General features: G+C 44.1%; 1 protein-coding gene across 6 annotated transcripts in view; it reads right to left on the reverse strand.

Annotated features, from left to right (window-relative positions):
• The window catches only part of asb2a.1 (ankyrin repeat and SOCS box containing 2a, tandem duplicate 1), an 84916-nt gene that overhangs the window by 18087 nt on the left and 51624 nt on the right, over window positions 1–15205 (reverse strand). For 3 of the 6 annotated variants that reach the window (XM_063043306.1, XM_063043315.1, XM_063043296.1), the window contains 2 exons: window positions 14869–15018; window positions 2259–2412 (listed from right to left, as the gene is read on the reverse strand). In XM_063043306.1, the coding sequence (XP_062899376.1) occupies window positions 2259–2412; window positions 14869–15018 (304 nt within the window). Of the gene's footprint in view, window positions 1–2258; window positions 2413–4410; window positions 4975–11571; window positions 11790–14868; window positions 15019–15205 lie in introns of those variants that run through there. The other 3 variants (XM_063043324.1, XM_063043343.1, XM_063043333.1) reach the window with 3 other exon arrangements.

A 15205-nucleotide genomic window follows, 5' to 3' on the forward strand; every position in this document is an offset into this window, starting at 1 on the left:
CTGTCAGCAGGACAGGCCCAGGACAGAGGCTGTGTGAGCTGCTGTTGGCAGGACAGAGGCTCTGGGAGCCGCTTTCGGCGGGACTGGCCCAGGACAGAGGCTCTATGAGCTGCTTTTGGCAGGACAGAGGCTCTGGGAGCCGCTTTTGGCGGGACTGGCCCAGGACAGAGGCTCTATGAGCTGCTGTTGGCAGGACAGAGGCTCTGGGAGCCGCTTTCGGCGGGACTGGCCCAGGACAGAGGCTCTATGAGCTGCTGTTGGCAGGACAGAGGCTCTGGGAGCCGCTTTCTGCGGGACTGACCCAGGACAAGGCTCGGTGAGCTGCTGTTGGCAGGACAGAGGCTCTGGGAGCCGCTTTCGGTGGGACTGACCCAGGACAGAGGCTGTGTGAGCTGCTGTTGTCAGGACTGACCCAGGACAGAGGCTCTATGAGCTGCTGTTGGCAACCTAGGCCCAATAGGGGTGATGGGTTGAAGTAAAGAATAAAAAATAAAATGTAAATGAACAGTAAACATTATATCATTCAGCAAATATGTGTTAGATTTTGTTTCAAGCAACACACATAAAAGTTGCTGGTGAACGCAGCAGGCCAGGCAGCATCTCTAGGAAGAGGTGCAGTCGATGTTTCGGGCCGAGACCCTTCGTCAGGACTAACTGAAGGAAGAGCTAGTAAGATATTTGAAAGTGGGAGGGGGGGAGGAAGAGATCCAAAATGATAGGAGAAGGCAAGAGGGGGAGGGATGGAGCCAAGAGCTGGACAGGTGATTGGCAAAAGGGATATGAGAGGATCATGGGACAGGAGGCCCAGGGAGAAGGAAAAGTGGGGGGGGGGAACCCAGAGGATGGGCAAGGGGTATAGTGAGAGGGACAGAGGGAGAAAAAGGAGAGTGAGAGAAAGAATGTGTGCATAAAAATAAATAACGGATGGGGTACGAGGGGGAGGAGGGGCATTAGCGGAAGTTAGAGAAGTCGATGTTCACGCCATCAGGTTGGAGGCTACCCAGACGGAATATAAGGTGTTGTTCCTCCAACCTGAGTGTGGCTTCATCTTTACAGTAGAGGAGGCCGTGGATAGACCTATCAGAATGGGAATGGGACGTGGAATTAAAATGTGTGGCCACTGGGAGATCCTGGTTTCTCTGGCGGACAGATTTTGTTTCTATGTCATTGGCACCATGAATATAGCTTGAACAATTGTACACAAAGTTTTCTATTAATCCCTTCGCATTATTATGACAATATTCTGTTTAGAATAAATAAATAATGCTATTAGAGACTTTTAGATAGGTACAGGAATGTGAGGAAAATGGAACGATATAAACATTGCGTAGACAGAGGAGATGAGTTTAGCTAGCCATTTGCTTACTAACGTAATTGGTTCGGCACAACATTGTGGGCCAAATGGCCTGTTCTTGTGCTGTACTGTTGTATGTTCTATGTTCACAGATTTAAAGACTAGTTATTCCCTGAAAGCCTGTCCAAAATGAATGCATTGTTATATTAACACTTTCAGAAACTCCATGGTTCCTTTTAATTAAAGGTTGCTCCTATAAATATGTTCTTTTCTGTGATTAAGTTGCTCTACATGTTTACAAAAAGTCACTGATTAAATGTTCAGTACATGTTTTTTGGCCCTCTTGGGAATGTGATTCAAAAATTACATATTATGTAATTTGTGCTCTTATTATCTAGAAACATTCCCATGATACTGCGTGAGAAAGCTCTGTGTAATGTTGTACCAGAATTTTACAAGACGGAGGAGTTGAGAAACAATCCTGACTTTACCACAATTTTGTCATCATAGGACAAATTTAAGATCTATTTCCTAAAAGATTGTTTTATGAAATTGACAATCTGTTTCCTTCAGGTGCCATGGTAACGTAAGGGTTAGTGTTGCATTATTACAGCTCAGGGCCTCAGAGTTCAGAGTTCAATTCCAGCATCATCTGTAACAAATCTGTATGTCCTCCCAGTGGAATGATTGGGTTTTCTTCAGATCCTCTGGTTTCCTCCCACAGTCCAATAACATATTATTTAGTAGGTTAATTGGTCGTTGTAAACTGTCCTGTGATTAGGTTAAGGTTAAATTGGGGGTTGCTGGGCAGCGTGGCTCGAAGCGCTGGAAAGACCTATTCCAAGCTGTATCTCTAGCTAACGAACAAAAAACTCAGTAAATGCCTAATAACAACATTTAATTTTAGTCCATGTCCATGCTGAGTTACAACAGGATAATTTATTAAGGTGTTGATTTTACTTGCCTGATTTAGCTTTGATGGTTGCCCACTCCTCGTAGCTATCCAGATGTTCCTTCAGCTTACTGCAGAGAGTCACGTTCCCAACGTAGTCCAGGAGCACGTCAATGATTGGTCCGGCCCATCTGTAGATTCTGTCTGTGGATATGATCTCACAAAACTAGAAAGGAGATCGTTAGAAAAATTAATACTCCTGCACACAATTTCAGAAATATTCACATCAGAGCAAACCAATTAATGTTGTGAAGATCCATTCCTGAAAAAAGTCAATCTAGATCTCTCTGCTGTTGCAGACATTGTTTTGATGCATTCTGCTCTATCATAGATTGTTTTCATATTGGTTTGGAAGAAGATTTATGATCTGTCCTTAATGTTTAGTGAAATACACAACTAAAATAAATATATATTAACAAGGTTCAGGCTGCTACCTAATCTGTAGACAGCTATGCAGCATTCTCTGTCCTTGTGCTTCCCTGTCGAGGTCTATAATATAAGTGATAATATAATATAATAATATAAGTGACAACTTGAAAACAAACTAAAAGTCCATGAGAGGCTAAGTGAGGGAGTATTGCACTGTATGATGCCTTCCAGCCAAATGAATTCCTCGTTGAAAAAGTATGTTTAATCCCTTATTACAAATCAACACTAAAATTCATGTAGAACTAAAGGAAGCGAGACTATTGTAATTGGATCAAATTCAAACAAAGATGATCAGTCAAAGATGAGCGGTCAATGAAAAATATGTGCTCCCTACTAACCCCTTCTGTAAGCCACCAAACTGCTGAACAGGTGACTATATTTGCTTTATTTTAACTGCCACCCAATGCCAGGTAACACCACCCAAACCCACCTGACAAATAACCTTAACCGTCTGAGGATGCGTAAGCAACTACAATACAGACAGGTAATACATAGATGATGTCTCCAACAAGGACTACTGCAATTATTACACACACCAAATGCCAGAGGAACTCAGCAGGTCAGACAGCATCTATGGAAAAGAATACAGTTGATGTTCCTACTGAAGAGTCTCAACTCGAAACGTCGACTGTACTCTTTTCCATAGATTCTACCTGGCCTACTGAGTTCCTCCAGCATTTTGTGTGTGTTGCCTGGATTTCCAGAGTCTGCAGATTTTCTTGCGTTTGCAATTATTATACAATGGCTTCATCAAACAGGCTACAACCAGGACATGTGAGATCACCGTCCTGTGAGAACAATGTGAAATATAGTGAGGCCCGTATGATGAGCAAGTGATACAGGTAATCAGTAAGGCTGATCAACACCTCTATCCACTAACCCACCCCTCCACACACCCCCAACCAGCACTGCCTTATCATTTCCGGTCAATCAATCTATATATACAAGCCATCTTGTGTATTTATTAGTGTGTGCTCTTTATCATATTGCAGAATTTTTTGTGCCGCATCAGATCCAGGGTAACAATTATTTCATTCTCCTTTACACTTGCGTACTGGAAATGACATTAAACAATCTTGAATCTTGAATGTTGAGTGATGTGTGCAATTCCCTGTTTTATACTCCAGGGGGCCCTATCTATCTGTCTGTCTGTCACATTGGCTCTGTTCCACACCGAGCCTTCAACATCAGAGGGAAATGGATCAGCCATGATGAAATGGTAGAGCAGACTCGATGGGCCAAATGGCCCAATTCTGCTCCTATATCTCATGGTCTTATGTTGTACATAATTTACTAGCAATTCATGGGAACTTATACTCTGCAAGATAGAATAGTATTTTACCCGTTCATACTTTAATTGCAATATAGCCCCCAGAAGTATTGGTACCTCTCCATGGCATGTTAATGGAGTTTCTCTGACAATAATGTTCACTCTGCAGCCTGTTTCTGACAGGAATTTGCCTACATTCCAATAAGGATAAACAATCAATGTGAAAACATGAATCCTTAGCTCACCTGTGGGTAGCAGGCCAAAAACTGCTAATATCAGCTTATATATCAGTTTAATAAAGCTTATTTATTGGGACAAAAGATGTTGTAATCACATATTTGTAAAAAACCATATATTTTGAACTTTAATATCTGTATTCAATGTACATGTCTGACTGTTCAAATTTGGACTGGTCTCATGGACTGTTTGTCCCACTCCCATCAGGGAGGAGGCTACGTAGCATCCACATCAGGACCACCAGACTCAAAAACAGTTACTTTCCCCAAACAGTAAGACTCAATCCACTAACCCATCCCACCACACCACAACCACCACTACTTTACCATTTCCTGTCAGAGTCACCTCATGTCTTCTCCATGGATTGTCACCTTGTCGCGGTGGAGAAGCTTGTGTGGTCCTGAGATCCCGAGAGCAATGCCATCTGGAGCTATGCTCCTGGTAGGGTCACCCATGACGGTAAAGTCGAGGGTGAGGTCCCTGACAAGACCTCAACGGTGGAACAGGAGGACGAAGTTACTTCGAACTCAATGGCTGTGAAGGCGGATGAAGGCTGCAACAAATCCATCAGCTCCAATCGTCGTGGTTTCCATGCCATTGGAATCAGTTGGTTGATTTGTGAAGCATCGTGTGCTTCTTGGAGTGCAACACCAAGTACACGTTAAACAAATACACGCACAGGCGTCTTCACTCTGTGGGCCACTTCTTCAGAACAAAGATCATCATCCTCGACCTCAAGGGATAGCCACGACGATGACACCTTATGTACAGACACTCCTGTGCTGAGCATCACTTTATGGACATAAACATAGAACATAAAAAGCCTACAGCACAATACAGGCCCTTCGGCCCACAAAGCTGTGCCGAACATGTCCTTACTTTAGAAATTACCTGGGGTTACCCATAACCCTCTATTTTCCTAAGCTCCAAAAGTCTCTTAAAAGACCCGATCACCACTATCGCCGGCAGCCCATTCCACGCACTCACCACTCTCTGCATAAAAAATTTACCCCAAAAATCAATCTATATATTTATCTATCTTATGTATTGATATTTATTGTGTTTTTTAAATTATTATTAATGTGTTCTTTATCTTACTGAGTTTTTTGTGCTGCATTGGACCTGGAGTAACAGTTATTTCGCTCTTCTTGTGTATTGGAAATTACATTAAACAATCTTGAATCTTGAAAAGCCATAAAGCTATTGGCATTCTGTGCATGGGGAGATACGGTTGGTTTACAATCAACTGATTGGCGGAAATAGATAACAAGCAGCGCAAATTCAGGGACCCTGGGGAGATCATTCTCAAAACAGAAAGTTCTGTATAGTACTTTTTCCTTTCAAAGAGGGAAGAGAATGGGAAAGCTGAAGAAAAGTGTGCAGGGAATTCCAGTAAACCGGAGCAGAGAGGTAGAGAAGTACAGAGCGGCCGGCTGAGAAGAGAGGATGGTGCACAGGGAATTGGCAGCACGCTGAATGATGGGACGTTGCAGTTGAGTTTTGACTTGATTTAAGTTGCAGATGTTAATATTTGACTTCATTGCAGGGTCTGAACTCTGCAATGGATAGTCCCAAGCCCGACTTCGAAAGGGGGGGGGGTCGGGTTGGGCTTGGGGGCAACAACCCTGTCCTGTAAAAACCCAGAGCTACAAAAACACCAGCAGAAGCTCGAAACACCTTACCCCTGGGAGAGGAAGACTCTTCGAAAGCAAGCTACACCTGGGGACAACCTGAAGGAGACTGGCCCAGGGCAGAGGAGTCTGGCGAGCTGCTGTTGGTGGCTGATGCCCCAGTAGGGGTGATGGTCATAGGTAAGCAAGTGATGTCTAAGCCTACACCGTCAGTGCTGACTACTCGCCCACTCACTTGCTTACACACTGACTAGGTTACTGAACACGGAGTCTCGAAAGGAGAGGCAGGGAAGTAGCACAGTAACAGTGAGAAGGCCATAAGATATAGGAACAGATTTAGGCCATTGATCCATTGAGTCTACACCGCCATTTCATCATGGCTGATCCATTTTCTTCTCTCAGCCTCAAACTCCTACCTTCTCTCCACATCCCTTCATGTCCTGACTCATTATGAATCTATCAACCTCTGCTTCAAATATACCCAATGACTTGGTCTCCACAGCTGCCAGTGGCAACAACTTCCAAAGGTTCACCACCCTCTGGCTAAAGATGTGGAGAAGAGGAGTGTGTGGAAGGAATAGGTCTGGCTGAGTGTTTAGCAAACTTCTGAGAGAGAAGGAAAGTGGTGGTTGTGCTGAACTACCTGCAGCAGTGTCGGTGATGTGGCCCGCTCTATGGGAAGTAACGGTTGGTGGGGCCCATTCCTGTGGCTGGACTGAGCTACATTTCCCTAGAGGGACTATAACAGCCCCACACTCTGGTCCAGCAGCGCTATCCCCTATACAACCTGGTCCTCAAATGGTTAAAGTTCAAAGTAAATTTATTATCAAAGTATACATCACCATATAGTTCTCTGAGATTCGTTTTCTTGGGGGTATACACACTAAATACACAAGAAATACAATAGAATTAATGAAAAGCTGCACACAACAAAAACAGACAAACAACCAATGTGCAAAAGACCACAGACCATGCAAATACAAATGAGAAAATGAAATAATAACAATAAATAAATAAGTAATAACTATGAAGAACATGAGACGAAGGGTCCTTGAACATGAGGTCATAGGTTGTGGAAACAATTCAGTATTGGGTGAGTGAAGTTGATGAGGCTGTCCCCTTTGGTTCGAATGCCTGATGGTTGAGGGTTAATAACTGTTCCTGAACCTGGTAGTGTGAGCCCTGAGGCTCCTGTACCTTCTTCCTGATGGCAGCAGTGAGAAGAGAGCATAGCCTGGATGGTGGGAGTCCTTGAAGATGGATGCTGCTTTCCTGCAATAGCCCTCCTTGTAGATGTGCTCATTGATGAAGAAGGAGTTTCCTATGACGGACGGGGCTGTATCCATTGAAAAGCGATGGCTGTTGGCCAAGTTTCCCAACTGGAGTCACCAAACAGTAAGGTATAAAATGCATAAAGAGTGTTTCTGTAGAACCATAGAACATTACAGCACAGAAACAGGCCTTTTGGCCCTTCTTGGCTGTGCTGAACCATTTTTCTGCCTAGTCCCACTGACCTGCACCTGGACCATATCCTTCCATACACCTCTCATCCATGTACCTGTCCAAGTTTTTCTTAAATGTTAAAAGTGAGCCCGCATTTTCTGTGTGAAGAAGCCCCCCCGCCAATGTTCCCTTTAAACTTTTCCCCCTTCACCCTTAACCCCATGTCCTCTGGCTTTTTTCTCCGCTAGCCTCTGTGGAAAAAGCCTGCTTGCATTCACTCTATCTATACCCATCATAATCTTATATACCTCTATCAAATCTCCCCTCATTCTTCTATGCTCCAGGGAATAAAGTCCTAACCTATTCAACCTTTCTCTGTGAGTTTCTCAAGTCCCGGCAACATCCTTGTAAACCTTCTCTGCACTCTTTCAACTTTATTAATATCTTTCCTGTAATTCACAATACTCCAAATTCGGCCTCACCAATGCCTTATACAACCTCACCATAACATTCCAACTCTTATACTCAATACTTTGATTTATAAAGGCCAATGTACCAAAAGCTCTCTTTACGACCCTATCTGCCTGTGACGCCACTTTTAGGGAATTTTGTATCTGTATTCCCAGATCCCTCTGTTCCACTGCACTCCTCAGTGCCTTACCATTTACCCTGTATGTTCTACCTTGGTTTGTCCTTCCAAAGTGCAATACCTCACACTTGTCTGTATTAAACTCCATTTGCCATTTTTCAGCCCATTTTTCCAGCTGGTCCAAATCCCTCTGCAAGCTTTGAAAACCTTCCTCACTGTCTACTACACCTCCAATCTTTGTATCATCAGCAAATTTGCTGATCCAATTTACCACATTATCATCCAGATCATTGATATAGATGACAAATAACAATGGACCCAGCACTGATCCCTGTGGCACACCACTAGTCACAGGCCTCCACTCTGAGAAGCAATTCTCTACCACCACTCTCTGGCTTCTTCCATTGAGCCAATGTCTAATCCAATTTACCACCTCTCCATGTATACCTAGCGACTGAATTTTCCTAACTAACCTCCCATGCGGGACCTTGTCAAAGGCCTTACTGAAGTCCATGTAGACAACATCCACTGCCTTCCATTCATCCACTTTCCTGGTAACCTCCTCGAAAAACTCCAATAGATTGGTCAAACATGACCTACCACGCACAAAGCCATGTTGACTCTCCCTAATAAGTCCCTGTCTATCCAAATGCTTGTAGATTCTGTCTCTTACTACTCACTCCAATAACTTACCCACTACCGACGTCAAATTTACCAGCCTATAATTTCCCGGATTACTTTTAGAGCCTTTTTTAAACAACGGAACAACATGAGCCACTCTCCAATCCTCCGGCACTTCACCGGTAGATACTGACATTTTAAATATATCTGCCAGGGTCCCTGCAATTTCAACACTAGTCTCCTTCGAGGTCCGAGGGAATACCCTGTCAGGTCCTAAGGATTTATCTACTCTGATTTGCTTCAAGATAGCAAGCACCTCCTCCTCCTCAATTTGTATAGGTTCCATGACCTCACTACTTGTTTGCATTATTTCCATTGACTCCATGCCAGTTTCCTTAGTAAATACAGACACAAAAAAAACATTTAAGATCTCCCCCATTTCTTTTGGTTCCATACATAGCCGACCACTCTGATCTTCAAGAGGACCAATTTTATCCCTTACCATCCTTTTGCTCTTAATATACCTGTAGAAGCTCTTTGGATTATCTTTCGCCTTGACTGCCAAAGCAACCTCATGTCTTTTAGCCCTCCTGATTTCTTTCTTAAGTTTTATTTTGCACTTTTTATACTCCTCAAGCATCTTATTTGCTCCCTGTTTCCTATACATGTCATACATCTCTCTCTTCTTCTTTATCAGAGTTCCAATATCCCCTGAGAACCAAGGCTTTATCCCTCGATCGTGACCCCACTAAGGAGCACCAGGCCATTGTCTCCCACATCATCACTGACTTTATCCGCTCAGGTGATCTCCCATCCACTGCTACCAACCTTATAGTTCCCACACCTCGCACTTCCCGTTTCTACCTCCTACCCAAGATCCACAAACTTGCCTGTCCTGGCAGACCTATTATCTCAGCTTGCTCCTGCCCCACCGAACTCGTTTCTGCATACCGCAACACGGTTTTATCCCCCCTTGTTCAATCCCTTCCTACCTATGTTCATGACACCTCTCACGCTCTTAAACTTTTCGATGATTTTAAGTTTCCTGGCCCCCACTGCTTTATTTTCACCATGGATGTCCGGTCCCTATATACTTCCATCCCCCATCAGGAAGGTCTCAAAGCTCTACGCTTCTTTTTGGATTCCAGACCTAATCAGTTCCCCTCTACCACCACTCTGCTCCATCTAGCGGAATTAGTCCTTACACTTAATAATTTCTCCTTTGGCTCCTCCCACTTCCTCCAGACTAAAGGTGTAGCTATGGGCACCCGTATGGGTCCTAGCTATGCCTGCCTTTTTGTTAGCTTTGTGGAACAATCTATGTTCCATACCTATTCTGGTATCTGTCCCCCACTTTTTCTTCGCTACATCGACGACTGCATTGGCGCTGCCTCCTGCACGCATGCTGAGCTCGTTGACTTTATTAACTTTGCCTCCAACTTTCACCCTGCCCTCAAGTTTGCCTGGTCAATTTCCAACACCTCCCTCCCCTTACTAGATCTTTCTGTCTCTATCTCTAGAGACAGCTTATCCACTGATGTCTACTATAAGCCTACTGACTCTCACAGCTATCTGGACTATTCCTCTTCTCACCCTGTCTCTTGCAAAAATGCCATCCCCTTCTCGCAATTCCTCCGTCTCTGCCGCATCTGCTCTCAGGATGAGGCTTTTCATTCCAGGACGAGGGAGATGTCCTCCTTTTTTAAAGAAAGGGGCTTCCCTTCCTCCACTATCAACTCTGCTCTTAAACGCATCTCCCCCATTTCACGTACATCTGCTCTCACTCCATCCTCCCACCACCCCACTAGGAATAGGGTTCCCCTGGTCCTCACCTACCACCTCACCAGCCTCCGGGTCCAACATATTATTCTCCGTAACTTCCGCCACCTCCAACGGGATCACACCACGAAGCACATCTTTCCCTCCCCCCCCTCTGCGTTCTGCAGGGATCGCTCCTTACGTGACTCCCTTGTCCATTCATCCCCCCCCCCCCCGTCCCTCTCCACTGATCACCCTCCTGGCACTTATCCGTGTAAGCGGAACAAGTGCTACACATGCCCTTACACTTCCTCCCTCACCACCATTCAGGGCCCCAGACAGTCCTTCCAGGTGAGGTGACACTTCACCTGTGAGTCGGCTGGGGTGATATACTGTGTCTGCTGCTCCCGATGTGGCCTTCTATATATTGGCGAGACCTGACGCAGACTGGGAGATCGTTTTGCTGAACACCTACGCTCTGTCCGCCAGAGAAAGCAGGATCTCCCAGTGGCCACACATTTTAATTCCACATCCCATTCCCATGCTGATATGTCTATCCACGGCCTCCTCTACTGTAAAGATGAAGCCACACTCAGGTTGGAGGAACAACACCTTATATTCCGTCTGGGTAGCCTCCAACCTGATGGCATGAACATCGACTTCTCTAACTTCCGCTAATGGCCCACCTCCCCCTCGTATCCCATCCGTTATTTATTTTTATACACACATTCTTTCTCTCTCTCTCCTTTTTCTCCCTCTCTCCCTCTGACTATACCCCTTGCCCATCCTCTGGGCTTTTCCCCCCCTCCCCCTTTTCTTTCTCCCTGGGCCTCCTGTCCCATGATCCTCTCATATCCCTTTTGCCAATAACCTGTCCAGCTCTTGGCTCCATCCCTCCCCCTCCTGTCTTCTCCTATCATTTTGGATCTCCCCCTCCCCTCCCACTTTCAAATCTCTTACTCACTCTTCCTTCAGTTAGTCCTGACGAAGGGTCTCGGCCTGAAACGTCGACTTTACCTCTTCCTAGAGATGCTGCCTGGCCTGCTGCATTCACCAGCAACTTTGATGTTGTTGCTTATTCTTATTCACTTTGCCTTTAGTCCTGACAGGAACATACAGACTCTGCACTCTCAAAATTTCTCCTTTGAAGGCCTCCCACTTACCGATCACATCCTTGCCAGAGAACAAACCGCCCCAATCCACGCGTTTTAGATCCTTTCTCATTTCTTCAAATTTGGCCTTTTTCTAGTTTAGAACCTTAACCCGATGACCAAATCTATCTTTACCCATGATCAAGTTGAGAGTAATGGTGTTATGATCACTGGAACCAAAGTGTTCCCCAACACACACTTCCCTCACCGTTAATAAAAAGATAGAAGATGCCGGAGAGTGGCAGCAGGTGAGGAAAGTGAATTATTAATGTTTAGAGTTATAAAGAAATATTAATGGAGTTATTGACTCAAACCCGTAACTCGGTTTCTCCCGATGCAGATGGTATTTGGATTGATGACTTTCTCCAGTAACACGCTGAAAATGCTGAAGGATCTCGGGAAATGAGGCAGCATCTATGGAGGGGAGTAAACAGTCAGACCCTTCATCATGCCGAGATGAAACCTATCGAATATTGGAAAGCCTAGAAAGACTGGATGGCAGAGGGCATTTCCTATAGTGGGAGACACAGCCTCAGAATACAGGTACATCCATTTAGAACGGAGATGAGGAGGGATTTCTTTAGCGGGAGGGTGGTGAATCTGTGGAATTCATTGCCACAGGCAGCAGTGGAGGCCAAGTCATTGGGTGTATCTGAGGCAGAACTTGATAGATTCTTGATTAATCAGGGTGTGAAGGGATACGGGGAGAAGGCAGGAGACTGGGGCTGAGAGGGAAAATGGATCAGCCATGGTGAAATGGCAGAGCAGACTCAACGAGTCAAATGGCCTAATTTTGCTCCTATATTTTGTGGTCTTAAAAGCTTAGTTTGGACAAGATCAGGGTCCTAATGAAGGGGCTCGGCCTGAAACACTAATTGTTTATTCCTTTCCAGAGACACTACCTGACTTGCAGCGTTCCTCCGGCATTCTGTGTGTGTTAACCTGGATTTGCAGCATCTGCAGAATCTGTCCTGATGAAGGGTTTCAGCCTGAAACGTCAACTGTACTCTTTTCCTAGATGCTGTCTGGCCTGCTGAGTTCCTCCAGCATTTTGTGTGTGTTGCTCGGATTTCCAGCATCTGCAGATTGTCTCTTGTCTGCAGAATCTCTTGTGTTTATGATTTATCCCTACAACATTTACTGATTTTGTTTTAGATTTCCAGCATCTAATTTCTTTCTTGCTTTATTTATCTTTAAGATATTTCCTTGCCTTCAAGAGAAAAGGTTGCTGACTAGCTTTTTGAAAATTATACTATGAAGAAGTCAATTTTGTCCAACTTGTCTGCAGCTCAGCATAAACTTTTTGAAGTTCATCCTGCAATCTAAATAGAGTCAGGTCCATATGGAGCTGAAAGCAAACTTCTGCAATGATATATCCACGACAAGGAACTTAGTCCGAAGAGAAAAAGACAAATTCCTAACTGTCGATGTGATCGAGTCTGAATGTGGTTGCCAAACAACAACATTTTGGACAGTGTTACTAATATTTATTTAGTAAATCACTTTGGCTGTCACTTTGGAAACAGTTCACACAGAAACTGAGTTTGCAAATCAATAGTTGAACTTGGAATTTGTCTGACCAACATTCTTCCATTGGTTTGAGAAACTTGAGTTTTCTATTTCAGAAAAATTGCATACCAAAAACCAAAAGTCATTTTGCAATTGTGTTATTAATGCATGTTCCCAAGTAACTGCTTATAAAGCAGATCAAATTTGAAATATGTGCGCTATCTGAACTGGTTCCTTGGCTGTGTCCTGCAGGCATTGGGCTCCTGGGGTGGCTTCACTCAGCTCAGCACTGAATTGGACTCATTTTCCGGGACTCTGCAGTTCATGTTCTCTGTGTTATTTGTTTTCCTTTTTTTATTGTTTGCGCAATTTGTTCTCTTTTTCACACATTGAGTGTTCATTGGTCTTTGTTGTGTCAGGTTTTTTGTGAATTCTGTCGCACTTCTTTGTTTTGAGGCTGCTTGCAAGAAGATGAATCTTCAGGTTGTATATGGTATACATACTTTGATAATAAATATACAGTACTGTGCTAAAGTCTTAGGTACATTTATATAGCTAAGGTGCCTAAGACATTGCACAGTACTGCAATTGTCAATGTGGAGCAGAGAGCAAGTTTGTAAATCTAGCATGAGCAAAAGATGTTGGGAATGGTGGGGGTAGAGCTCTGTGAGAAGGGAGTGGGACAGGTGGCAGAGGAGTGCCAGGGTAGCAGGTGGCGCAGGTGCTGGATCGTATGGGTTTAAATAGGTTGCAGGTGATAGAAACATAGAAACATAGTAAATAGGTGCAGGAGTAGGCCATTCGGCCCTTCGAGCCTGCACCGCCATTTATTATGATCATGGCTGATCATCCAACTCAGAACCCCGCCCCAGCCTTCCCTCCATACCCCCTGACCCCTGTAGCCACAAGGGCCATATCTAACTTCCTTTTAAACATAGCTAATGAACTGGCAGGTAAACCCCTGTTAGCTGGGTGGAGACTGGGCCTGTCAAGAACCCTATTCACCCTTCATGTGATCAACGTTATCAGGTTGTAGGGATTCCCTTCTCTGGCATTCATTAGGACCTGGAGAATGATGAAGGTGGCATTAAGAGCATTAAGATGCACACTGAGTAATCATGAGCCGAATTATGATCCAGTGGTCAGAGGTCTGTGTTTCACCTACTTCTCTAACATTTTTAAATATATATTGGCTTTCCAGCAGGTGTCTCAACTTGCCTGGTCAAAATACAGTGAAGGAAAATTTTAACTGACAAGTTATTTAGTCTATTTTTCACAGCATTTCAGCTTATAATGCCGTGGTTTCCATGGCAACAGGTTCAGAACAATCAGTTGTACAGTTTTGAAGTATGTCTTTCCTTTGCACTAAGGTATAGTTTTTGCATACCTTTTTGTTTTCTCTTTCATCACTGTCTTGTATAATATTATATCTCTGCGTTGTCTGCACCTACGTACCTGAGATGCAGTTGACTGGCATTTTCTCATTGGACCTGCACCTCACCATGACAATAGACGATCCAGGAACGCCCAGCTTCTCACTTCATTCCCCCTCATCTGGATTCACCTTTCACCTTTCACCTTGCCCCTCCTCCTCAACTTCTTATTTTAGCTTCTTCCCCTTGCCTTTCCAGTCTAGGTGAAGGGTCTCGGCCCGAAAAATTGCCCCTTGCCCTGCATAGATGCTGCCTGACCTGATGAGTTCCTTCAGCAATTTGTATGTGTTATTTTGGATTCCTAGCATCTGTAGAATATCTTGTATTTAGGATTAGTACTTTGTAAACGAATTGCTGGTCTTGCTTTGAATTTTATAGGGTCTTCATTCAAGTTCAAATTTGTTGTCATTTGACTGTACACATATACAACCAAACGAAACAATGCTCCTCCAGACCACAAATCATACATCACACATAGCACATCAAACTAAACATTACCATAAATAAATTAATAAAATATACTGTAATTCAAAATGCATCTGGCAACTTACAGAAGGACAGACATGTATCTGAACCAGGTGAACTGGACCTCCTTTCTCAGGAAGGCCATTGGAGAGCTGGAGGAGAGGTTGCGGGCTTTGGGACACTTCCTCTGAGCAACATGTAAGGCATACATGCAGTTTTGGGCGAACTTTAAAGGACTTAAGGAGAAGAAACAAATGGCAATTTTGAAATATTCTATGTATTTACGTTCTACGTGAAATAGATCATTTCTCAGAGATACAGCTGTGAAATGACTGAACCAAAGGGAGTGAAGAAAAGGCTGAGTCACCACGTCTGGAAGAGAGGAAGGGATGGAATTTGAGATGAAACCTGCAACTTTTATGT

Source organism: Mobula hypostoma, chromosome 1, assembly GCF_963921235.1.
Source record: "Mobula hypostoma chromosome 1, sMobHyp1.1, whole genome shotgun sequence".
NCBI lineage: Eukaryota > Metazoa > Chordata > Chondrichthyes > Myliobatiformes > Myliobatidae > Mobula > Mobula hypostoma.